The sequence below is a fragment of the Patella vulgata genome, chromosome 9, assembly GCF_932274485.2.
Source record: "Patella vulgata chromosome 9, xgPatVulg1.2, whole genome shotgun sequence".
NCBI classification, from domain to species: Eukaryota; Metazoa; Mollusca; class Gastropoda; family Patellidae; genus Patella; species Patella vulgata.
This window is the reverse complement of record NC_065887.2, coordinates 26997125-27024831: the sequence shown is the minus strand read 5'-3', so window position 1 is coordinate 27024831 and position 27707 is coordinate 26997125. Positions and strand designations below refer to the sequence as shown.

The 27707-nt window shown below is 34.8% G+C and overlaps 4 protein-coding genes across 4 annotated transcripts; 2 read left to right on the top strand and 2 right to left on the bottom strand.

The window, feature by feature from the left end:
* Positions 1-3700: 3700 nt before the first annotated feature.
* Positions 3701-8283, bottom strand: LOC126831523 (INO80 complex subunit C). The gene is made up of 5 exons (XM_050562055.2): positions 8153-8283; positions 7701-7892; positions 7086-7194; positions 6483-6550; positions 3701-5182 (listed from the first exon to the last, which is right to left on the bottom strand). The coding sequence occupies exons 1-5, from the start codon at positions 8276-8278 to the stop codon at positions 5051-5053; spliced, it is 627 nt and encodes a 208-aa protein (XP_050418012.1). The 5' UTR covers positions 8279-8283; the 3' UTR covers positions 3701-5050.
* Positions 8284-8328: 45 nt separating this feature from the next.
* On the top strand, positions 8329-11647 carry LOC126831521 (pre-mRNA-splicing factor ISY1 homolog). Its single transcript, XM_050562054.2, has one exon. It carries the CDS (start codon positions 8420-8422, stop codon positions 9278-9280), a length of 861 nt encoding a protein of 286 aa, XP_050418011.1. The 5' UTR covers positions 8329-8419; the 3' UTR covers positions 9281-11647.
* A 5185-nt stretch (positions 11648-16832) lies between these two features.
* On the bottom strand, positions 16833-18863 carry LOC126832205 (cytochrome c). The gene is made up of 3 exons (XM_050562919.1): positions 18763-18863; positions 17669-17859; positions 16833-17298 (listed from the first exon to the last, which is right to left on the bottom strand). The coding sequence occupies exons 2-3, from the start codon at positions 17850-17852 to the stop codon at positions 17153-17155; spliced, it is 330 nt and encodes a 109-aa protein (XP_050418876.1). The 5' UTR covers positions 17853-17859; positions 18763-18863; the 3' UTR covers positions 16833-17152.
* Positions 18864-20089: 1226 nt separating this feature from the next.
* On the top strand, positions 20090-27468 carry LOC126832207 (ELL-associated factor 2). Its single transcript, XM_050562920.1, has 7 exons — positions 20090-20296; positions 21021-21115; positions 21857-21993; positions 22528-22685; positions 24403-24498; positions 25476-25550; positions 26617-27468. The coding sequence occupies exons 1-7, from the start codon at positions 20197-20199 to the stop codon at positions 26658-26660; spliced, it is 705 nt and encodes a 234-aa protein (XP_050418877.1). The 5' UTR covers positions 20090-20196; the 3' UTR covers positions 26661-27468.
* The last annotated feature ends 239 nt before the right edge of the window (positions 27469-27707 follow it).

The window sequence follows — 27707 nt, the reverse complement described above, 5'->3', positions numbered from 1 at the left end:
TACAAGTCTCTCGCCGAGTTGGTTATCGGAGGGCCTTGTCGCTGGCTTTGCATTTACCAGGTCACATTTTTCCAGATCATTAATAAAAAGTCCTTTCAGTCAGACATAAGTTGAAAGATAAATTGTAGTGTTCTATTTCGGCCAGTTGCCGACTTTTTCAATGTTAAGCTATAGAGAAAAAAAGCGACGTAGCCCTTCAAAAAGCGACGCGTCACCCCTCGTATCGCATCGCTTTTTTTTTAAACGGTTTTGTTTATAGTGTTGGTGATGAAATTCGCATGTACCAGGAGAATTCATTTGCAGTTTATTTCTGAGTTCAATGAATAACATTTCCGGCTAAAGCTAAGCAGAGCTAAGCAATTTCTTTGACTTTGATTCTTAGTGTATAGTTGATAATCAGTTTGATTGCTCGATACTTTTGAAAAAATACACGTGCAATTAATTAATATGTGCCATTTATTTATTTCCGAATTTCGGCAGGGGACATCAGCCTCACTGTTGACTTGTTGAACCCTGTGAACGCTCTAACAACAAAAGTTATTATCCGATCAGTATGAAATTTATAATGCATCATTTAGATTAGTGAAACAAAGAATCCTATTGAATTTCATCAATTTCCGTCAATTGCTTCTAAATTTATGGACTTTGTTTTACTTTGATGAACTTGTGGACATTCGAATGACAAAAGTTATAGTCCGATCCAAATGAAATTCATATGAAAAAGCCGGTCAAATTTCAGCAATTTCTGTAAATTACTCCCAGAGTTAAGGCCCTTGTTTAAGTTTGTAGAACCTTGTGAACCCTCAAACGACGAAAATTATAATCTGATCTGTATGAAATTGTCTTGTAAATAAATGCCTCCAGTTATCTACAAACGAATAAATATGCGACAAACCTTGTCGACCATCGGAGGATTTAGCTGCTGTGGGTTGCGGTGTGCGTATGTTTCGTTGCCTGACAACCTATCTTTTATACTTTTAACACCTTGTCCAAATAACTATTTATTAAATCAACTATGTAAAATTTTTATGTTTCTTTCCCCTTCAGCTCTCCATTTGATTGAAAACCCTATATCTTGGAAAATCATAATTCTACCCTCTCTATTTGATGAAATATGAACTGGTTTACACATAGGCGCACGGGCTCGATGACAGTTAGGGGGGGGGGGGGAGGGCTTTACCCGAAATGCCGGAAAAAATTTCGGGTTTACAGACAACGACGCCGGTCTTCCTTGGGAGGCGAAGAAGCGGAGCTTACTTTGTATGGACTCCCCCCCCCCCAAGAAAATTTTGGAATATTTGACGACTGCAAATAGGGGCGGATTTGGGCCGGGAACCGGCCCGGGCTGCCGTGTCGGAGCGGCCCCTTTTACTGACCGCGGAGCCCGGATGGGGGGGGGGGGTCCGGTGGCTCTCCCCCGGGAAAATTTTGAAAAATGAACCCCAAATATGCGATTTGGTGGCATATCTGATTATAATCTATGTCAAATAATATAACTCATAAATCGATTAATTTAGGCCAAAACCCCGATCTGCAAGTAATTTACAACCATTAACCTGTGAAATTATCATATCGTCAAATTATTAATTAACGTGTTATCATTGTATCGTCAAGAGTCAAGAGTAGGCCTATTTAATTTTGACCCACACCCAGCACACCCGGCCCAGAAAGTCTATTATACCAGCCCATTTCAGACCCTAGTGATGGCGTGGCGGCCCGTTAAAGCCACCGGCCACATACAACATGATCATCATCGCTCCATGGCCGGTCCAATACACCCCCCCCCCCCCCTATATAATGTTCAGCACAAAAAAGGTTTTTTTAGACGAATTGGACAAAATTATTTTTTTCATTTTTTGTCAGACCGGCCAAACACGTTTTCCTGCTATTTCAGCCCGTGAACAAAGCAACTTCAAAGTGGTCTAATATAGCCTAATTAAGATGGCTGACTCGAAATCCAATCAATCGTTTACAGTCCACGGAGACGGGACTGTTGGGACCAAATTTAGAGATGGGTTCCCGCGTACAATCTGGGTGATTTAATGGTATATATGGACCAAAAACATATTCAAACTAATTAATTTGTCATAATTATGCTTCAAATCCTTCTCAAACATTGTAATTGCGAAGGAATGCCCTGCTATTAAAATTCGATCAAACCAGGTCATGTTTACACGTCACGTCTTGGGAGTCAGAGGAGAATTCATTGCATACCTAAGACGATGTTGTCTTTAATCGCTTACTTTTTATTACAAATATCGAATCCTAATTAAATTCTCGGATTATCCACTACCCGCGTCTTTTTCCGTCATTTTTATCTCAGAAAGTATTGTACGTCTAACTCTTCATAAAGTTTATCAACTTGTACATCAAGCGCTCAATGTTCGCTTGTGACCTTTGACATCACGCGTGCAGAAGTTCCTAATCGTCGGGCTATAGGGGAACCCTTACATTTTTGTCCTGTATACGCTCCATGAGTGTTTGTCGGGGAATCCAGTATTTTTCTAGTAAAATTGGATATCTCTACTTTCCATATATACCAAAATTGCCATACTTTTATTGGAAATAACCACCCGATAAATACTTTTCTGGGAACCCATCTTTAACTGCCGCAAACGCGTTTTCCTGCTATTCCAGCCTGTGTAAGCAACACCAAAAGTATCCAATGGTTTTGTAACCGAAAACCCATTCTGAATTCCAACAATCCAATCAGACTGTTGCAGCTGCATTCACAAATAATAATCGATGCCCGAAAAATGTCACACAAAGTAGAGTGGCTCCAAACAAAATGTTTTAATCCATAGTCAACTCAGTACAAATTCGTGGTATTCAATTAGAAGAAAAGTAAAATTAGTGTTTTATTAGGGCTCGGTGACAGTTAGGGAAGCAAAACTAGAAATGCCCGAAAATATTTCAGGTTTACAGACAGCGGCGCCGGTTTTCTTCGAGAGGCAAAGAAGCGAAGCTGACCTTGTATGGACCCCCCAAGAAAAGTTTGGAATATTTAACGGCCGCAAAAGCGTTTTACTGCTATTCCAGGCCGTAAAATTAGTGTTTTATTAAATTTCGGGCACTTTATTTTGCCAAGAAGATGAAATAAAATTTTGTTTTCACTTTACCCGTCTGCCCGAAAAGTCAGCTTCCCCGAAAGTTAGCCCCCCCCCCCCCCCCGCCTCTTACGCCTATGGGTTTACACGGGTTTATCTTCGATAATTTTGAAGGAAAATGTAATTACATTAATTGACAATCGAGACTAGCCAGGTAATAATATATAAACCAAAACTAAACTTTAACCGTAAGAGAAACTGATACGGGGGGGGGGGGGGGGGGGGTAATTCTTAGTCTCTGATATCAGGTCTCATTCTCCACACAACTCTCACTATCCTGCATTCTCCACACAAGTCTCGCCAAAACAGTTAATACGAGTTAGATGCTTTTACAGCACTCTTCCAAATTTACATTGCATGACCGGAGGAGCACTTATGTTTGATCGTTAAAATGCAGTTGGTGGAGTGGGGTGTCGATTTGTCACTGTACACATATTTGAATTATAGATAGGTTTATCCAGTCACAATGCCAATGGGTATACTAGTCGAGAGGTTTATCCCCTTCACTATCTAACAACATTCTCATTTCTTTAAATACATATCACAGATCTTTGGATAACCTCTTAAATAAATACCTCCAAGAGCCTTCTACAAACAATTAACCATTTTTATTCTCTGAAATAAATCTGGGACTTCTACTTTAAAATTGTTCTTAATATAATGAATTATGTAATATACACATTATTTTTTATTACAGTTATTATTTGATTTGTTTCCATGGCTCTCCATGAATATTTTATACACCTATAACATTGTAATGTTGATAGAATGATCTCTATTATAAGGAAATGGACAGAAATAGAAGAGGGTGGGGGTGGGGAAGATTGTCCCAGGTGCGAATCATGGTGTGAAATGCACAGAAACTTGCCATTTATCACACACAGGAACCACATTTCAAGGGTAGCACATGCAGGGGTGACAAGAAAAGTGTTCCTTATTTTTTCAGATAACATGAAAAAAAGGTTCAGCTATTGGAATAATGGAGTACACGTAAAAAATCCCATATGATGAATAGGCATGAACACCACTGACCAGGCAAAAACTGTCCTTTATATGATTGTACACGTCACATGCAGGCCGGACAAGAAAAGTGTTACCTAGTCATTCAGAAAAACCAAGGTCCATTCATTTAAACAATGCAGCGCACGTAAAAGATCCCTTAAAAAAGAGTAGACGTAAACACCACTGTTCAAACAAAATTGTCCTTCCTAGCTTTGCACACATCACCACAGGGGAATAATCACTATGTTAATAGAATAAATGAGTCTAGTTTAAAATTATGAGCCTCATTACAATATTTTGATAGATTTCAATGTTCCTGTCTTCATCATTCTAAATTTATTGCATGTAGAATTTGTTTCCCTTCATTTTATTCAAGAAACCTGTTATTCAACACTTGAAAGGTAATGGGTGTAAGTGACAACAATATTCATCCACATTAAATGTATTATTGCTATTATGATGTTACTGCTTAGCAGTTCAATAAAGACAAAGAATTGTCTACAATTCCTGTGGAATTTTATAACATTTTACATTCCATAGATTTTATTTGTTTCAATCCTTATCAAAATACAAATTTTATACCTCCTCGACCTTTGATCAATGGATCACAGTAAACGTTTGGTTTATGAGATTAACTTTTGAGTTCTTTTTCTGTATCAATCTATAAAGTTAGAACGGCAACCTTTCCCATCTGTTTTTGGTTACACAGTAAAAGTATTAGTCAAATGGCCTAGTGTGGAGTAGAAAGTTTAAGCTCCTTTCTTTTTTATTCCATATATGAAAATTAACTTTTCATATGAATAATGAAGGTTTTACATCCACACACAGTCTAAGTTATTACCTATTAAACAACATTGTTCCTTTTCTTACAATTTCAATCTTCTCAAAGATTGGACTTTTCATGTCCAGGTTATTCTTTCAACCAAAAATTTAATATTTTCTCACGGAACTGGTGTATTGGCTTTCCGTAAAGCTAGATAACCCATGACAATATCTCCTGGTAGAATTCTAACCCGTGAAAACTCTTCAGCAGTGGAATAGCGAAGTTTTGTTTGAGGATCAACATAATTTGCCTGAAATAATAAAATGAAGGATAACTCATGATGGCTGAGGGAAATAAAAGGCATTTGGGGTAAACAACAACCTATTTCTGAGCAAGTAAGATTTTCAGGCAATTGATAAATTCAGGCAAAAGTTGTACAGCCTGCCCAATGTTTCACATGGCAATGCAGAAATTATTCTATAAGAAAGAAACAATGTCACTACATATCAGGTGGTGTTTAATGTTTTCACTTTTTCCCTCTGTCAAAAAGAGAGACAAATAGGGTTTAACGTCCACTAAGTATAAACTTCCCTCTGTCAAAGATATAGACAATACAGCAATGTTAGCTCCTCTTGGGACTCAAAGTGAAAAAGTTAGCGAGGAATCTCAGCAAATATCAGTCAATAAATTTTAGTGTTTTGGCCAAATTGGCATTGATTCATTAAAGGGGATTTCCCAGGACACTATACATAAAGAGAAAAACTATGTCATTTCGGGACTAAAATATGGTAAATTTTATTTCAATAATTTGCTTGCGCGTAGGTGTCTTTAGCAGTGGGGGAAAACTGGAGGACCCGGAGAAGACCCACAAGATTGAGCAAGCGACCCTACTCCTTGTCGGGTTAAAGCTTAGGATCAAAACCACGCAACTTATGGTTGTTGCCACCATAAATAAAACGAATAACTAAATATATAGGCAAAGCCAAATTCCGTGATCTGAAACTTTCAAATCAAAATATTAGGCTGTTCTGGACGTTACTTCAACTGTATGAGTGATTTGATAATCGTGATGAATTATATAGACATGTTTATCCAGCTACTTACACAGTGAAAAATTTGGGGACTTGTGGCCATCCCCACATGAGAAATACATGTTTTTCTTTAAGAAAGTATCACAGAACTTCAGACAGTTGAACAGGAATATGATAGAAAGATTTCCAAGAATCTTTCACTTCAAATTAAACAGTATTATTAACTAAAATATATCAGGTGGTCCAGAAAAAACGAGGACATATTGACTATTATTCTTGTACACTGAAGTACAGCTTGTACTGTGTTAAGACTATTTTAGAACTGGACCAGCAATTTGAAGTGAAGTGGTCAATCATCCATATTGTACTACATGTGAAATTATTCCACTATAAATAGTGTATTTGTTTTTTCTGGGCAAGCTAATGCCTCAGAAAGCTCATTTAAATTGAAATAGGGCCTGTTTGTTGGCGTTCTTATGCATTTTCATTTTATCTAGACAGAAAGTTGAGGAATTTCCATTATACCGATTTGCTTAGGTTCGCTCTTGTGTATACCCACAAATATGTGTCTAGTCTTACCTCTAGGCCTGACAAATCTGAATATTTTTTTCCTGGTTTAAAAGATGGTGGTGCATCAATAGAACCATCTGGAAGAAAAATAAGACATCAGTTTACAATATTAAAATCGACAGGATACTGACTATATCATAATATGTAAATTTTGAGGAGTTCACACAGCTGACAACTTTTATTGTCTGTTGAAATTCGGAGAATTGTTTGTAAATCATAGCCCAAAGGCCAGAATTCAAGTCTAAAAAAGACAGGGCTTGTATGAAACTTGTTCACTATCAACCAGAGAGAGAACTTGGATTTAAAGATCACTTGACATTTTGCGACTAACATAAATTATGGTACAAATTTATTTTAATAATTAGCGTGCGCATAGGGGTCTTTAGCAGTGAGAGGAAACGAGTGAACCCAGAGAAGTCCCACAAGGTTAGGCAGGCGACCCTATTAATTTCAGTCAACAAATATAGTGTACATGTATTATTATCTAAGTTAAAAAAAAAAGTTTGTTAAAAAAATTTTAGCTACATAATCATATTAATGTAATGTGTTAGATGCAAATAAAACAAAAACTTTGCTGTCATTTCTAATACATTTTGAATAAAAGTTACAAACATGTTACATCTGTGGCTTTCCATGGCAATGATCTATCAGTAGAAATGATCTGTTTCAAATTTTTCCAAACTCGAGTCTTCTTGCCCCCAGCAGCTCCTTTACTTGAATGCTAGATAAATAAAATCAATAGTTGATTCTTATCAATATTAAAATCTTATCAAAATCTTACAGGTTACTGTTCACTAGACTAAAATAACCCAGGCCCTTTAGATGTGGGGTGGTAATGTTGCTAAAAAAAACAAGGGCCCAGGTCCAAAAGGGTTCCAACAATAGGCCTACAGATACCGTACATCAATGGTTCAAAGTTTGATTCTATTCACAATTTGAGACAGCACTGCTAAACCATACTTGAGGAACGGACATTTGAACTTTTAATCTATGGGTGTTAATAAACAGTGTTTATGGAGTTAAAACTACCTTACTGCAAATGGGCCATAGTTTGGTTTTTTAGGTATTATGAGACTAAACCCCATTCTTTACCCCATTCATTATTTAGAATGGTAAAGTTACATGTGCAATATAAGGAGTAGGATTTTGCTTTGGTGGTATTGTTTTCTCCTACTCTTTGTCAAATCATAAAAGAAATAAAAATATAAAATCACCGACTTTACTTACGATAAAATTTGGATCTTTGAAAATTGGTTGAGCTTTCTCTTGGATCGGTATAGTTGGTACCTGTATAGGAGCGCTTGTAACATTTACAGAAATGTCATCTCCTTGGACAACAACTGTTTCAACAATAGTCTGTGGCGTATCACTTTCTACTTCCACTTCACTAGTTGGTATAGCAGCTATAATAGATTCAACCTAAAAAGAAGTTGCATATTAATAATTTGATTACATTCATTATCTTCTCAGACCTCTGTTAAAGGTCAAAAGAATGTCCTAAGCTAGTGTATAAACCATAACATAATATCTTTTTTTTTATTGTAGGCCTAAATCGTTTCACAGTTAGCAACACGCTTGACTTGTGGCTTCTGTGTGGTGGACAAGATCATCAATATGAGTCCGTTTGTTTCAATTACATGAATGCAGGGAAAAACAAACGATCAGATGTAAATGTTTACCGTTGCCACTCGCTTTCTTTTCGGTGGTGTCCCTCCATTTGGACTTGTTTTGGATTTGGATGATTTTTTGGATTTCCCACTGGGGGTCGCCATCTTTTTAAGGGAGGCGACTCTGATGGAAATCATTTATAGTTTGATCTACCAGACGCATTTTTCAAATAACTTGCTGTTGGATTTTCCATAGCCCTGATATCCGCGAATTCAGTAATGGCGCACGTTGTTTAGACGTAAATTTGTTATTGTTAAAATACAAAAACAACCTTTAAAATGGCTCGAAATAGTGAAAAGGCGATGACAACATTGGCTCGTTGGAGAGCAGCGCAACTTGGGGAGGTGCAGGAGAGAGAAAGAAGGCCATTCTTAGCAACAGACTGTAATGAATTGCCAAAAGCTGAGAAATGGAGAAGACAGATAATTGGTGAAGTTTCAAGGAAAGTAGCACAAATCCAAAATGCTGGACTGGGCGAGTTTAAATTAAGAGATCTGAATGATGAAATTAATAAATTGTTACGTGAAAAGGGTCATTGGGAGGACCAGATCAAAACACTTAATGGCCCAGATTACAGAAGAATTGGTCCAAAAATGTTGGATCATGAAGGCAAGGAAGTACCAGGAAATCGAGGTTACAAATACTTTGGGGCCGCTAAAGACTTACCAGGTGTTCGTGAACTGTTTGAACAAGAACCTCCACAAGCTCCTCGTAGAACACGTGCTGAATTGATGAAAGATATTGATGCTGATTATTATGGGTACCGAGACGAAGATGACGGTCGAATTTTGCCAATGGAACAAGCCTTGGAGAAACAAGTGATTGCAGAAAAAATTAAAGCATGGAAAGAAGAGCAGGAGAAGATCAAGAGTGGTGAAATAAAAATAGAGGAGAATATGGAAACGGAAGAATCTATTTATAAAGCTGACGATTTAGATGACGAGGATGTGATTCAAGATTCGTTAGTTAAAGTGATGGAAGCAGATAAACAACAATTTATTGCTCATGTGCCAGTTCCTTCCCAAAAAGAAATTGAAGAGGCCCTATTAGTGAGAAAAAAGACAGAATTATTGAAAAAATATGCTAGTGACAGTTTACAAGAAGAGGAGGGTGAAGCAAAAGAAATGTTAGGAGTGTGATAGTGATCATTGATTGACAGTTATGATAAAGAATTAACTGTGAGCTTCATCATTTGAAAAAAACTGTTTGTGTGGCTTATGGTTTGGCAGTACATATGCATGTATGATGACAGATTTGTAACTGTGATTTATAACCTAGCCAAAAATATTTTGTTTTGTGAAAGGCATGTAATTTCCATTCCAATACAAGATTGTACAAAGTGTGGTGTATACAGTATCTTGATTGATATGCAAATGAGATAATGAATATACATGTATTTATATACATGTAGCGTGAATATATTCCCAATAATGGTAACATGTTTGAAACTGTACACTAGTTATGATCCAACATCAACCATTGTTACATGTATATGATATTAAACTATATTAATCAGCATATATCACTACACTGCAAAAAAATAGCATTTGCTATGTGAGGTGTGGATGATGAATACATGTATACAACTATGCCAGTATGCCTTTTGTGTTAATATGCCACTATAAAGACTATAATGTCCAATTATTTTCAAAAATTGTATCAGAACAGTACATTGAATGTATGTACTGTCTTTTACCAATAATTTTCTTGCAATTTAAATGGTTTTTATCAGTCTTTAAATACTGGTCTGATTTCCTTAACTTTGTAAGTTTACAAATAATATTATTATGACGGCATCACTTTCTACCATACATGTATTTTGTGTATATATTCATGTATAGTAAAATTCATGTATAGTAAAATTCATAAATATTCTGTTCTGTGGATAGAATTAAAAACCGGTACTTAAACATGCATTATGCAAGAGCAAAATCTGCTTATTACAAGTCTTTCTTTATGCCTGAAACTGAAATGTTATCTAAATTATCAATTCGACATTAAGTAACTTATCCAGACCATAATAAACTCTCAATGTCAAGGCTAGCCGTCGATGTTGGCTGGATTAGATTCCTATATGCCGCTTAACGGCCATTGATAATTAAATCAAAACAGTGGATAATCGAGACTATGCTGTTTATATTAATGATTTTAGTAATGATGACCAAGACTATGGAAAATTTCACCCGCTCCGTTCTCGGCTCATAGTGGATCAAGTTGACTGAAATTATCAGCAAATTATCTTTACACTATCTAGTTTTTAACTATTATAGCGAAAACAGCCATCTCTTTATCTTATCTCCCATAATGTAACTTTAACATAAATTGTCAAATAAAATGAATAATTTATCAAAATTTTGCTTCAAATCCTTCTCAAAACACTGTTTTTGCGAGGGAATACCCCAACTATAAAAAATCTATTTAAAAGAAGTCATTCTTGTGTCACGTGTCTTAGCTGACCAACTACCTAGCAACGGGTGCGAAGCCGGAGGAGAATTCATTGCATACACCAGACGATGTTGTCTTTAATCGCTATCCATAAATCATAAATATCGAAGCCTAATTAAATTCTCGGATTATCCACTGCCTACATTTTTTTCCCGAGGTTTTTATCTCAGAAAGTGTTGCACGTTTAACCCTTCATCAAGTTTATCAACATATACATCAAGCTCTCAATCTTCTTCTGCTACCTTTGATGTGACGCGAGCAGACAATCCTAATCATCGGGCTACCGATTAGAGAAACACATACATTTTTGTCCTGTATGCGTTCCAAGTTTTTTTTTGTAAGGGAATCCAGTATATATTTCTAGTAAGATTGGATATTTTTAATTTCCATATATACCAAAATTGACGTACTTTATTCTAAATACATGTACCCACCCGATAAATACTTTTTTAGGAAAGTGTCTTTAACTCTTTTATAAATGAAATATTTTTTAATAGTGAGGGTTGGTAAATTGAATAATTCTCGACAACTAATCCTTGATATCTATACAGATTAGTAATATTATGTTGAATGAAATTGGATGTATAAGAAACATGCCAAGTTCCATCTAATCGGAAATGCTATTTTTAAGCAACGGAACAATTTAGAAACTAGTTTTAATAACTATAACGAGGGACTCTTTCGTGACTAATGATCGGTGCCACAAACTATGACCAAATATGGATTACCAGATATTTGGCGTCACTGAACCAGTTTATTTCCAGGGCACCTACATGTAATTAACCAATACTTTACCTTTTCTATATATTTTGATTTTGAACATTCATACATTTGCTTATGGTAAAGCGCCTTTGAGCACTCTTTGTGGAAACGTCACTTTATATAATTATATTCTTAATAATAAAATAAAAATATTCGGCAATTGCGTACGTTTGGATAAACGCTCAACTTTTTAAATAGATTTAATCTCAAACTGCATACAGGTTGGTTCATTATTGTTAGCAGGATAAAAGGGGGTTTATTCAACCGTGCACAATCTGGTTATCATTAAAATAATTTTAAAAGGTATTTTGTTTTGTTGTGCTTTTTTTTTTTATGTAAACTGGTATATTTTATTGTAGGATAATTGTTGTGGAAAGAACAAAGTCAAAATGCTCTTTAGATTATTTCCATTTAAAAGTAAAATGCACACAATTCAATTTCTACCTGCTCTAATATGATTTCGACTTTTCCATTTCTCATGAAAATGGCAGGTTATCAAATTGTGCCATTTACCCAACCCAAATGGAATTATAAAAAAATGAGATATAAAGGAGAATCAGCGTGGAACAGTAGTATTGTGTGTGGTGGGGGTAAACACTTTTTGTTCGTATTATTAATGAGGTTTCACACATCGCCAGTGTACAATTAGGTTAACAGACAGCGTCATTATGAAACAATATTGTTTTTCTTCTTCTTTTTTTTGTAATTCTTATTATAATTTAGTTTATAACATTACTTATGACTCATTAATATATACTTGTCGTTTTCGCGGTGGTTTTCCTTGATAGAATAGCAATTGGTATTGGGTATCGAATTCGGAAAGGCTTATTATAATTGAATAATAACCACTCTTTTATTCAAGAGCTAAATTTGCCTATTATACAGGTCTTTCTTTAGGCCTTAAATGTTATATAAATTATTAATTAGACATTTATGACCATGACATAAACATAATCAACTGTCGATGCCATCGGATGCTTGAGATTTCAACTAGATTAGAACACTTCGACCATTTAATAATTTAATTTAACACCGAATCAACTATTTCATTCATTTATTCCAATGAGCCTTATTCGTTATTTGTTTAAAATTATTATTTCTGATTAAATGAAAAAATAGAATATAATTATATAGATGTCATTAATTAGTGGACGTATTATGCTATCGCTCCTTCGCAATTTTTTGTGGACACCCTATAGGTCACAATAGTTTTATCCGATTTTAAATTAATGAAATTTAAAATAATGTTTCTATCCCAAAGATCGCGGATGGGTTCGGTTTGGGATAATTGAGACTTTGTTTATTATCGTAACAACGGTAACAATGACAATCGAGGCTACAGTGTTATTGAAATGGGAATTTCTTCACTCAGAGTGAAGTAATTTGACTAATTATAGCGAGAACTGTCAGCTCTCTTTATCTAATCTTCCATAATGTCGCTTTAACCGGACTATTGACTCAGATTGTAAGAAAGTTTACTGACATGGTGTGTCAATCCTCGCTTGTGCTTCCTCCTGAGGTTAAGAGCTAAATCGGCCTATTATTCACATAATCAACTCTCTAGGTCATCGGGTGGACACGGTTTTTAATGGACCGAGAACACGATCGACATTTAATCATTTGATTTAAAATTGGATAATCGAGACTTTGTTTATTATTGTGGTGATGAAAATCGAGACTACGCTATTCTTCAAACATTCGCAACTTCACTCGGAAAAAAGTAATTAGACTGAAATTTTGAATTTATTCCATTTTCATTATCTATTTTTAAACTAATAATGAAAGAACCCCCATTCCTTTATCCAAATCTTACATAATGCATCTTTATGTTCTTTCTAATAGTTCCAAAAATGATAATGAAAAATGAATATATTAAAAATTCCATTCAAATCACTTTATTCTGGGCGAGGTTATCGGGGTTTAAAGTTGTAGCATAGATTGTTCAAGCAACGGTACTTGACAGTCGAGACTAAGTCTCAATTATCCATTTTTAAATTAAATTATCAAATGGGGACCGTGTTTTAATCCTTTTTAAGTCTCGGTCACCAGATAATCTAGAGAGTTGAGTTAGTTTATATAATATACTCTTCAAACAAAGTAGGGGATATTCAGAAACAATACAAAACTGCGGAAATGCACTGCTGTTTTTATTAGAGGTAACCAGTGTATGTTAATAACAGGCCAATTGCCTACACATGAACATAAACAGTTCATATGGGCGGCTTATCTGACGGCCCCTTTTCACTCGCAAAGAGATACACTGTCAAAAGTGAAAATGGACGTTTTTGATTTTTGTCTTAATAATGAGTCATTGCTCCACCAAACCTCAGACATTCAGCAATTCGTCGTGGTATGCTCCTAATCAACCGTCCAATTACGATTTGGGGCAATATGACCCACTCCTCTTGCAGTGCCACGGCCAGTTCTTGCAGTGTTGTCCGTTGACGTTGACGTCGACGAACACGTCTCCCGATCAAATTAAACGTAACACACTAAAGCAAAGATACGCCAAACAGTAATTCGTATGCAAGAACCGATAGGAAAGCAAACATGGATAGATAAACCAGCAAGCGGCAGTTTTCATCAACCCTTCCTTGAAGTGTCAAACATGTGCAGCTCAGTGGTTCTGTTGGGGCGATAAGTTCTTCATCTGTGATCATACTCTCAAAGCATGTCAAATGTCCACGACTATTTATCACATCGCAACCTGCATAGGTATTTGCATTTCAACATCCCCTACTTTTTTTGAAGAGTATATTTGAAGCTAGAATAAAGATCTGCAATGGGCAGATTTAGCTCTGACATAATACAAGGATCAAAAGATCCCTTAGACAGCTTTGGCGCACAGTAACTTACTGTCCTGGTTTATGGCAAGGGTCGGATTAAGAGCAAGGGTAAGGCAACCAGGGGGCTTGTGAAAGAATATGTGCCCTTTTTACTGTTGATGCAAGGTCCGCGGTAACATGTTCAGCCCTGGCTATGGTCCTGATTTGTGTGAGCCATTGAGTATTTATGAGGATGAACCATTTCAATTACCAGCATCGTCCATCAAAATATCCAGTAAAGTGACGAATTTGAACAGTTTTACACGGCCAAATTTAGTGGGTAGCATTGAGACAATGAGAGCAGGAACCCTGTCGATTTCCCGTTGGTCTGTCCATCAGCAATTTCTTGTAAATGTGATGGAGGCAAGAGTTCTTGTCATATGGGACCCTGACAAGATGAACACTATTTTCCGTTCTCCGTTCATCACTTAGATATGTGATCGTATCTTACATGCAAACCGCTTTAGGATTTCCGCACTGTAAGATACACTCGAAGCGTGTATTTCTATAATCACAGTTAGATCTTTTGATGACAAAGGAAGTCATGCCATCTTGACAATTTTTGGGTATATCTTTTCAGACCAATATTTGATTTGAGAGGGTGGTAGTACCAACAGTGAGGCTGATACCCCCGCCAAACTGAACAAGTAATTAGATGACGCACATTTTAATTGCATATTTTTATCTTTTTAAAAAGCATCGATCATATTTCTTACCAGTGCTTAATGTGAGCAGAACCGATGCATTTTAGTAGCTCCAAAGTCTCGACCAATCAATTGCTTAGTCAGGATATTCAAACTTCGTCAAGGTAGTTTTACCATTCTCACCCAATTAGAATCAAAGTTGACGAGCTCCAAAGTCTCGGCCAATCAAATTGCTCATCATCGAATTTAGTATTGATGTACTGATATTATACTCCCCGAGTTTGATGTACATGTAATGAAACTATACACCAAGTTTCACCACTCTCACTTAATTGAAATCAAAGTTATCATGGCCCCTAAACATCAACGAAGAAAATGTTCGTTATTGAACTTGGACAAGACACTGATGTAATAAATCTATAGGAAATGCGCATTATCGAACTAGTCAAGGTATTGATATGATATACGCAAAGTTTCACCATTCTCAATTAAAACCAAAGTTGTCGAGCTCCAAAGTCTTGACCAATCAAATTGCTTATCACTCTGCTTAACCTGAGCCGAAATGTTCATTATGGAATTTAGTCAAGGTATTGGTAATGAAACTATACACCAAGTTTCATCACTCTGTCTCTGACTTAATTAGAAGCAAAGCTATCGTGTCCAAAAGCATCGTCCAATCAAATTGCGTACATTTTAGTCCAAGGCTAAGCACAAAATGCTCATCATCATCGAACTCAGGCAACACCTACGCCAAGTTTGAAAATTCTAATTAGAATAAGAGTGATTGTGTCCCAAAATGTGTCACGGAGAGGCAATTAAATTGATTGTATCGTAAGTTTTAGTCTTTGAATGCCGAACTGCTTTCCTGGACTCTACATAAACTCTTTGTATAAATGTACCAAAATATAACGGTGACTGGTCTAAGTCACATGTCACCATTTTACTTGCTATGGCAGATATACATTTGTTTGATTCTCTAGATCTGTGTCCACAAATATTTATTAATTAAAATTATTTTGCAAACCTCGAATAAAGGGGTGGGGCTACCCGAAAAATGCTTTCTGAAATTCTAAAGCTAGTGAATTGAAGATGGCACAAATAGTTAGGAAATGGAACAAGGGAAAACTAAGGTTTTTCATTATTTTTTCCCAAAAGATGTGTTACCCTGGTAACAACTTTTTTTAATGCTAGTTTTCCCTTGTCTATTACATTTCCCAAATACTTGTACTATTTTCAATTCAATAGCTTTAACATTTAAAGAATAAAAATTTCCGGATAGCCTCCCCCTTTAAAAGGCAGTTATCTCCCTTATATATAAACAGTGATCCTTAACAGTTATTAAAATCTTCAACTATTTGACAATTCTGCATTTTTAAAAGTTAAAGCTCCAGTTCCATTTTAATGCTATTTATTAACCATAAAATCAGGAAACTTTTTCAATTATCTCCTTTTATTCTTTATTTTGTACTTATACTGGAATTACCTGCCTTATATACCATTTTGTATTTTCTTAGCTATTAGTAAGCCAGTACCTTACATTAATGAATCAAATAGCTTATCTCTACTTTGCCAAGGTATATTATAAAACCTTAGACCAAGTTATCGAATCCAAAACAATAAATAAATCAAATTATTGGTCCCTACTTAACCCAAGCAGAAAATACTAATCATCGAATCCAGTCAAGATATTTACCTAATGAAAATCAACATTCTACCTCACTTGGACGCACAGTTACAAGTTTTCTAAGTCTCTACCAACCAAACTGTGAAAAACTTTGAACATTCTAATCTACATGTATAGCTTGGTTACTGAGTTCCCTTGTCTCAACCAATCAAAGTGCTTATCTGTTAAAGTTCTCATATTATTGATGTAATGAAACTATACACAGGATTTTATCACTGTAACTTATCACGATCCACAGCATGGACAAATCAAATTGCTTATCTCTGCTTAGCCTTAGCAGAAACAATGTTCATCAACGAACTCCAGAATATGGAAAACACTACACACAAAATTAGTTTAAAACCATATAACTTTATTCTATATTTGCAGCAAGTCAATACAACACCCATAAATTAAAATCCTTACATTATAGAAGAACAATATATTAATATAATAGAAATTTCCAAACTAATGTATAATGAGGTCTACCCATTAACTGATAAAGTGTGGGTTGTTATATTCTACACGCTGGTTAAATTAACCACATGATAGATAAATGATCTTGTACACAGTACAGTTTTGTACAAATTGTTTTTACATTTGAATGCTTTTTTTTTGTTCTTTTTTTTTTATAATTTTGTCTATTTATAAATTTCCTAGATGAGAATGAGGTCACTTAGTAGAATCAATTAAATAAGCTATCAAATGGCCTCGTTCTTGTGGTTTCTTCAATCCAGCAAAAACCATCTTTGTTCCAGGGATATATTTTTTAGGGTTCTCAAGATATTCAAATAAAGTGTCTTTGCCCCATGTAATTCCTAAAAAAAAGAGAAAAAAAAACAGTGACAGATATTCATTATATGTTGCCATAAATAATTATACCATCTTACCATAAATGAAGTTATCGGGAATTGTTACATCTTCCAGTTTTCACCTTGCATGTTCTTGACTTTAAGAATCTGGTCAGTGGCAGATAGATCATGTTATCTACATGTACTCCAAAAGGTTTTAAATCCATCTGATTAAAATACAGACCTATGTTTCGTTTTATTTTTTTTATAAATTCCCCAATAAGGGCAATACCTGTACATGTAGGTATAACATGCAGGAACATATGGACAATTTGATATAACAATTCCCCTTGCTACAACATTGACATGTATTTATTGCAATATCATTCAAACAAACCTTTAGCTTGATTAGCAGCTGTGTATGTAAATCCGGGAGCTTGACCAGTTTTTCGTCCGATTAAACCATTGAGATTAGGACCAGTCTTGTGTTTACCATTCTTTTCTACAGTGTGACATTGGGCACATCTTTGGATAAATATTTTCTTGCCCTTTTCAACATCTCCATCAGGAACTTCAGGCATTTTTAATCTGAAATATAAATAATACCCCATATATGTAGGTCTGTCATTTGTTAAAAATATCAAAACACAAATGGAAAATATTTTCAAAGCAACTTGATGTCAAAATCTAGACTATTGGTCTACTCTATTCAGATTTCGAATTTCTATCATGCTTACATTAAACAGATTTGGTGCTTAATACACACCACATTTACCCCCCACCCCCTTCCTCCTTCTCATTTTCAAGATAATAAATTTATTTTAAATCAAATGAATAAAAAAGTCTAATACAACAATCTTTGATTATTTTTTTCTCAACAAGCGTACAAATTACAAGATCAACCATCATCAATGATCAGTTCAGTAAGGTACCCCAGCCCCCACTGAATAATAATAATCGGCAAACTAGTTGACCCAATTGTAGCACCGGCCATTACGGATACAGCAATTTAGTCCTTTATAATACCGGTACTTCGCAATAAAAACAAATGCTAAAGCTTGAAATTAACAATACTACGTCGCAGTTGTCCATTTTACTACCGGGACTCGGCGGGGGTGGGTAGGGCCTAACGTTCTTTCTTGACCTTCACTTTGTCACGTACATTCGATTAAAAGAAATATTCTAAATTTACGATATTCAATGTAAAACAATGTATGTAAACTTTTCTAGAAATGCACGCAAGTCCCATTCATGAAATTCTGCTCAAAAAGGGGCCGAAATGAAACAAATCGAATGAATCTAGGTCTAATCTACGGTAGCTTGTTAGTACGTTCTTTTCTCAAATCCAACTTGCCGGCGTGCGAGTGATGTAATCTTCGATTTTCGGCAAAAAACTCAATTGGGTGCTACAATTTTACAACAATTGGAAGTACTTACTTAACGGTCGTAATTTTATCTACCAAAATTTACATAAATTATGCAATTACTTACTTTAATTTGATCTTACGTTCCTAGGTTAGTACTGAACGGCTTTCCCACGAATGGCGATTGAACTTGAAAGGACGACTGACGTCATAATAAGCAACCGGGTTAGTTCATTTTTTATTCGCAGGGGCGAAAGAGATTTATGTAACGGTACACAGATCGTCCATTATTTAAATAATATAAACTCTATTGAAAAAAAAAAAATGGTGGGTCTTTTTATAAACATTGATAGAATAATTATTGTGAAAAGACAAAAAAAGTTCTTTTGTTTTGTTTTCATTTAAAAAAAAAAACAACGCACAATTTCATTTCTACCTATTGAACCTAATCGAACGGCTCTCGCTAGACTTTTCCATTTTGCTTATGAAAATAGCAGATTATGAAAGCTCGTCATTTTCGCAACCCCTGGAACCGAAATAAACAAAATTATTTCTGACACAAAATAGGGACAAAATATAGCCAATTTAATCATTAGCGTTAATTTTGACAACCGGAAAAAAGTGGTAGAAAAGAATTTGAGGAAAGTTTATTTCATTTTTTCTTCAGAATAATTTGTAACTTGTATAATTTATTTTTAAATAAACAGTTCTTCCTGTGCCAGTTGCAACGGTTGTGCAATCAGGGGTGTTACAAAACAGAGCCACGATTTGGTAATCTTAACTAATAAGTAATATGGGCTGGCTTTGTGAAGTTTATTCTTTCTGTTACGGTTGATATGCTAACCAGCTTATCGCGAAATAAATCCTGCAATTATCCCCTATATTGTATTAGCAACCAAGATTAAAGTTGTATTAGGCGTAATTTGATTAAGACGGAATTTATAATGTTGATAAACGCGGAAATATAGCTGTGTGTGTTGAATATAAAAAAAAATGAGGCCCTATTTGCGCGCTGGTGTGACGATAAACCAAAGAAATATTCGAAAATTGATTGATGACACCATAGATAATACCGTACGTTATTATCTATGATGACACTGATTATAATTATTACGTAATAAAATGTTACGTAAGAACTGCTAGATCGTTCTGCTTAAATGACTTATATAGACTTCAAAATGACATTCAACACAAGGTCTTGCCATAGCAAACCATTAAATTATTTATTCACTTTTTTTGTTCATTAAGTTACTCATAAACTTGCTTCAAAATATTTAGAATATAGGTATTTATTTTACTTTGATCTAATACTGACCCAATGAACGGGGATTACAAAATTCCGACAGAACACGGTCGAGGTTCTAGACTTCTTTCTAACACCCCTAAAAATGGAATAATCCATTAGTCGGCTTGCTTATGTCTGGATACTCGAGTGTCATTTTTCTAACAAGGGATACAACTCTAAACGAAAAATATAGTATTCCACTTCCGATCATCACAGACTTTTCTCTCAAAAAATGTCGTAACATATGTTGGGAAAAATCTGTTGTATTCCTTCAGTATGGGTGACAAATTTCTATCTTTAGACAGCCAGACCCATGAACTTAAGTTAGGCAAAAGTTTTGACCCCAGATCCGGAGTATATTTTCATTCCATGCGCTGTAAGTTTTCCAGAAATATCATCATCATAACATCGTCATATTATATCAATATCACATCTTTGAGTTATCATCATCATCACATCATCATCATCATCATCATCATCATCATAACAACTTTTCTTTTTTGAGCATTATCACATCATCATCATCATCATCATCATCATCATAACAACTTTTCTTTTTTAAGCATTAGCGGAAATCGGAAACACTAATAATCTGCCTCTAGTCTATGTCTGTAGATTCAGATTATTCTCATTTGGACTTGGAGTAGATTTTTCTTGTCCTCCAGTGCTGTACTAAATTCCCCTTGCAACACTTCAGGAAATACCCCCACCCCACCCCATTCCTAACCGTATACATGTATCTCTATGACATAAGCTATGACACAATAACCAACTGACAATGACATACATTGATAGTTAATACATATTTGTTCAAAAACCGTATATCTCAATGACATTAGCTATGACACAATTACCAATTCAACTGACACACATGTACGTTGATAGTTAATACATATTTGTTCATGAATATACTAAAATAATGTAATATCTTACCTTTTTCCAGGATATATGTGTGGTAATCAAAGGCAGATCGTTTTAAGAGCTGCTGGTGGTGGCCATATTAGGTTTGTCACATGAATGATCACCTATAGCCAAAGATAATGACTATTAAAATTAATTAGTTTCATGTTTTACAGTATAAATCATGTTGTATATTTCAGATGATTTTAAACCAGCTTCTGTTGATACTGGTCAGAATTCTACAGTTGAAATAGGTGAAGGTCACCAAGTTACAGTAACTGTTCCACATGTTGAGGTAAACAATGAAAGATACCGCACCACTGACAAGGAGGAAACCACACTGGAAAATTCCCATGAACTTTCTCGGTCAACACATGTTTTACAACCTCATGTTAATGGGACCATATATTGGTGTTGCCTTACTTATCGTGTTACTGTAATTCCTTAGAATTTTTGGGAATTGAATTTTCCATTGAGAAATTTCAATGACAGAAATGAAATGAAATGGGGTTGAACGTCCTACTGTACTACACCAACTGGGCTAATGAAAACGGGCATACGGCACGCCATACAGTGCCCTGACAGCAGCACTATGGCCTAATCTTATTACAGCAGCAATAGGGCCTAATCTTATTTCAAATTCCAACTGTCAAGGGTTCTTTTATGGGCACGGCAATGTATACGCAGGACCTCAATTTTTCGTCTCATCAGAACAACTGTATGTTATCCCTTGCCAGTCCCTCCATCCTGTACCACTGACAAGGGGAAACCATGCCGGAAAATCCCAGTGAACTTTCGCAACCAACACCGAGATCGAAATGATATGAAATGAAATGAAGGTGTTGCCGCTGAACCACCCAACCCAGTAATACCTTATTTTTTTGTTTTTCTGTATCTATTTTCATTTATGATTCTTCTAAACATTTTGGTGCAATATAGCCCGGTTGGAACTGGGAACTGACGTGCCATTAAACAACATTTCATTTCATTTCTTCTAAACATACATATAATTTATAAATTGATTTTTTAATTTCAGGGTTGCGGTACCTCTCATACTGTATATAAAGGTAACAAAAAACCCTGTCCTAAAGAATGTGTTCTAATTATAGATCATAAGACCGGTACCTTTACCTTAGAGAAACTCACAAATAATATAGCTGTTAAAAAAACAAGGTATGTATCAAGTATCAAGTATGTCAGCTGTCCAAATCCAGACCTCAGTTTTCATTTTGGGGTCAGGTCTCTGATCTTTTCTTTGTTTAAGTATATGATATCGTTACACTCTTATCTGGGTGTGAGTGGATGTCAAACCCTGACTTCATGATAATCTAGTTATAGTACACCATACCTGTTTATCAAGTGTTAGCTGGATCATAATGTACTGGTTTCACTTATTGCAGTCCATTAATATCATGGCAGATGAAGGTTTCAACTATATAGGTATAATTAGAAATTAAGATATAAAAACATATTTAAACCTATCTTCCTTTGAACAAAATTGAATGAATTGGTTCACTGTCAAAATATTTTCAAAACTTCACAAAAGAAACGGCAATTTAAGTTCATGCAGAATTATTTCCTTTTTATTTTGTACATTTTGAACAAGTATTAAAAGAAATAAGATGGTGAGCACATACACAGGTTTTAATAAAAAATTATTTTTAAATTATAGGCTAATGATTTTTAAACATTTTCATTATTTTGAAGGACCAGCAAAGCCAACGTTGGTCGTCCATCTACTCCTGTTGATTCTCAAAAGAATAAAAGTAGTTCTTCTCCTTCAAAAAGTAAAAATCTACCTAGTCCAAGTAGTCATAAAGATCTTTCACCTTCCATGCCTTTATTTTTACCAACAGGTGAAAAAGGTAAGTATATATTTATCATGACCTAAACCAATCATAACTTGAAATATGAATACACTCATATATTATAAGTTGTACTGGTAAAATACAATGAAATACAATTAAAATTTCTGTGCTCAATAACTCTTTTTAAAATTAAAGGGTATATGTCTCTGTTCTTTGGAACATTAAAATAAACGAAAATGGGTCTAAAAGCACATATTAATGTAATATGAATGTACATAAAGTGATTTATGTTCATTTTTATACGCCCACTTTGAAATGTGGTTGTATATTATCGTCTCCCCCATCCATCCGTCCGGCGGTCCGGCGTCGACAAGCTCTAGAGGCTTAAGATAATATCCGATTGACTTTAAATTTATACACAATGTTTAAGGTCATGAGACGAAGAAGCCCATGATTTGCAGCAATTTCCGATAATTACTGCCTGAGTTAAGGCCCTTGATCGCTTTGAAAAATCTTGAGGACATTATAGAGGCTAAAGTTAGTATCTGATTGACTTTAAATTTATACACAGTGTTTAAGATCATGAGATGAAAAAGCCTATTGATTTTCAACGATTTCCAATAATTACTGCCAGAGTTAAGGCCCTTGATCGCTTTGAAAAATCTTGTGGCGCTCTAATGGCTAAAACTCCATTTCATTCATTCATTCATTCATCACTCTAGAGGCTAAAGTTAATAAAAATTGTTTAAGGTCATGAGGCAAACAATTGAAACAAATTCTAATGTTTTCTGATAATTACTTCATGGGTTATTACTCCTTGACAACACTGGTTGACTGCCCGGATGACTTAGCTGCTGTGGGCGTATGTTTCGTTGCCTGGCAACCTATCTTTTAAAAATTTTATTGTAATTTCTAATTAATCATCTTCGGTGAAATATGTGAACAGTTCAAATTGAAAAGAAGACGTTTACGCCAACAACTGTCCATTCTGCACGTTTTTTTTTTTATTATTTTTTGGTCGTTTGTGAATCAGTCATTACTAATTACTACTGCATTGTCTTGCAGAAACCATAAAAATACATGGCTCTATACTGATTTTAAAATGTTCATTGTATCTTAAATATTTGATATTAGGATCCCATATTTTCACGGCAAGATAACAACATCAATATTGACTGGAATGAGTCAGTATTGAATTTTAATTTCGAATTTTATAGAAAATATTGAGTTAGAGGTTTAGCTCGTTGAATGAGAACATATGTTATCTTCACCCGAATCAATCGATCTGTTGGCCCTGTATTTATGTTATAAGGAAAAGCCATGTCAGATTTCCATTCACAGTTTGATATTTAAAGTTTGTTGTTCCAATAAAGAACAAATTTCTCAATGGAAGTTTGTTAAATTTACTTGTATTTATTTAAAAACATTCGGCAGGATTTGTTGACATTGATTTTAGAGACAGCTTGGACAACTGTTGTTTTTTTTTATCAGTGACGCCCCAGTTTTACATCAATCAAGGGTTCTATTCATTAAACAATGCATTTGTTTTGATTTTTCGCCTATGCATTGAAACTAAGTGTCCAATTTTTATTCTTGTGTTAAATTCCAATTAGAACACTTTCCATAGACTTAACATTTAGGATCTTGATAGATTTTCTACTCTAACTGATTATTAGAAATAAAATTGTATTGTGGCTAATAATTACAATTATATAGACATAATATTTGTGATGTATTGGATGAAGAGGAGTTTATAAATATATTTTTATTTTAGATGAAGATGAGTCATCACCTATAGGTAATATAAGTAGTTCTGATAGCTCTGATAGTTCAGATTCTAGTGATGAAGAAATGGAAACCAGTAAACCAGGTAAATATACATTATAAATATATTATACAGGTTACAATTCATGGAATACAATTACTGCTTACTTTAGGTTTCCTTAAAGAAATTAAGTTATGTTTCTTTCAAGGTAATTGAGGGTGTCCTTCGTTGGTCAGCATTAACCAAGTATTGTTGTTTTTTTTACATGTATATATTGTCTTGTTATATTTTATATTTTATCATTGCTCAATAAAGAATAGACAAGGCTAGGTGAAAAGCAGTAGTAAGCAGTAATTGTATTCCATAGAACTGCGACCTGTGTATTTCAGTTCAATTACTAAATGCCATTGAAACAGTTTATGAATATGTTATACATGTATTTACAGACGCGAGAAAATCTTTCTGGGACAGCTTGGGAATATGGATGTCAAAAGAGGTTCTTTGTATTTGACAATTTTTGTTGCTGATCATTATAACAATAATATTCAATTGAACAAGATTTAAATATACAGATAGTTATAATGTTATGATTATATTGTGTCAATATTAAAAGTGCACTCGACACAAACTAGTTCATTTTGGGTCTAACATATGGTTCAATTTTATTTCAATAAATTGCTTACGTGTAGGGGTCTTTAGCAGTGGGAGGAAACTGGAGGACCCAAAGAAAAACCACTAAGTTGGACAGACGACCATACTCCTTGCATTGTCACCTACAAGCTGGAAATTGAAACCATGCGATTTTCTAATCCAACGTGTCTGTGTTAACCATTTGGCCACACAACCCCCTTGCCAAGAAAGATTTGCATCAAAAGATTGTACCCAACCCTTATAGGTGATCCTGACTTGTTTATATCTCCTGAAGAGGATGCATATGTAATGGATTTATTTTAGAAGAATTTATAATTGTTGTATAGAGAAATCAAATCGCACTCCTCTTGTTTTCAATTTTACCACTTTCCATCCAAGATGTTGTCGACTCGTCTGGAGTGTTTTTTGGTAAAATCTTGAATTAATTTCAGATGAATCAAATGGAACAGGAAAAGTTCAAGCCCCATTACCATCTATATCACCACCATTTAAATCTACATTATTAAGTAAGTTGTTTAAATCTACATTATTAACTTTTGCTTACTAGACTCACAAGGCAAACATGGGGGTTTAATGTGCTACTGTTCTGCTCCGACTGGGCCAATGAAGACAAGCTTACATCATACAGTGTGCTATGAGGGAAATTTTGCCTGGACAGCGGCACTGCGGCCTAGTTTTATATCGAATTCAAACTGCCAAGGGACCTTTTTCGTGCACGCCAATGCAGTGTGCTATGAGGGAAATTTTGCCTGTACAGCGGCACTGCGGCCTAGTCTTATATCAAATTCCAACTGCCAAGGGACCTTTTTTGTACACGCCAATGTGTAAACGGGGCCTTGGTTTTTCATCCCATTGAACGACTAGACAGCTGTCCTTATCAGGCCCTCCGTCCTGCACCACTGACATGGGGAAACCACGCCGGAAATCCTGATGAACTTTCTCAACCAACACCGTGATCGAACCCACAACCTCCAGGATAGCAAGCCAGCATCTTACTCACTTAGCCACCGTGGCTCCCTACAATGTTAGAATGGGGTTTAATGTCCTACTTTCTGTACCCACCAGATTAATAAAGACAGGAGTTTTTAGATAGATTACCACTATGCATACATGTTTGGATAAACATAATCTTCCTAAATCATTTAGACCGAAAATTTATTTTCTTTAAAATGACAGATTGCCCTTTTCCTTTTCTTCATATGAGATTCTGATAATTTGAGGTCAACCTGTTCCTCAAATTTTAAGTCTAAATTTCGTTAGAGGAGTTTGATCGCTATGGAATCTCAGCCTCTAATTATTTAAGTGGTATCAAATGGACAATACCAGTCCTCTAATTTCCTAATTGAATTTCAACATTTTCTGTTAATAAAGTTGTAGCTCTGGTTGCACTTTGTGAATGCTGTAACCACAAAATTTATATTCATTATTCATATTAATGAAGCAAAGAAGCCTAATGAATTTAAACAATTGATTATTTCTGAACTAGTTATAAATCAAGGAAACAATTTTAGTTTGGCATAAACACATTTCTAGTGATAAACAGTCAAATGTGATCTTTTTCTATCTTTTCAGCTCAAGATCTTTGTTTAAGTGAATCTGGTAGTGACAGTGATTGAGGATTTTTTTACAATGCCTAGAGTGAGGTGTTGTTGAAACTGACTTAGATAAAGACAGTATAACTTACAGAAAAAGTATTGAATTAAGTACCTCTTTGATCGATGCTGTATTTTACCATTCTTTCATAAATGAAGTTGAATTTTCAAGAATATTGCTCTAGGAAATTGTAAAAGTATGAAATAATTGTTTTACTTTATCTTATGTTAAGATGAAGGATAACCTATTTACTTTAAACTTGTGTTGTTAATCTTGCTATGTGATTATTGATAAAAAATCTTGTGCTTACTCTTACTGCAATCTTCAACCAGTAGCATTGGCTTCTGAAATCCGAGTCCAGGTGTTGTACATGAGGTAGGGTAAGCTTCTGTTTCTACCACTTGAGAACACAATATAATATCAATTTTTAGGGTGCAGAACAGAGGTTGTAAATTATGTCATGTTGATCATGATTCTTTTTCCTATAAGCTCAATTAATACACTTACACTGTAGTAGAAGTAAAAACTATCATATCCTTCTGTCTCTAGTTGACTCCAGATTTATATCAAGTATGAAGCAAGTGCTGTATTAATTTTTCCTCGATTGTGGTGATATTTCATAGAACTGGTGTAAATATTGAATGAATCTTTGAGTGATAGTGTATTTATGTTATTACGAGTGTATATATGTGTAATGTAAATGGATCTTGGGATATTATTTGATTTGATGTTCCTGAAAAAAAAATGGTTGTTAAAATGTTGATATTGATGAAATGTTCTTTATAAAATGTTGATTAGAATCAAATAAACTTTTTATTCTCTTGCTAATAATTTGTGTTAATTATACTTTCAAAGTAAATGCCTGTTGATTTTAAAACTTAATTCAGTAAATAATGCCAGATTTCCTTCAATATCCATCTAATTGTTGAATGTTTTTTGCCAATCAGAAATATGAACCTTTTTCTATATGGGAAAATCTTTGTAGCATGGTCAAAAGTAAAGTTTTTTATATGAGATCTGATGAACCGTTCTTAGTTCTTGCATAGTTCGTATGTCATTGTATGTAACGA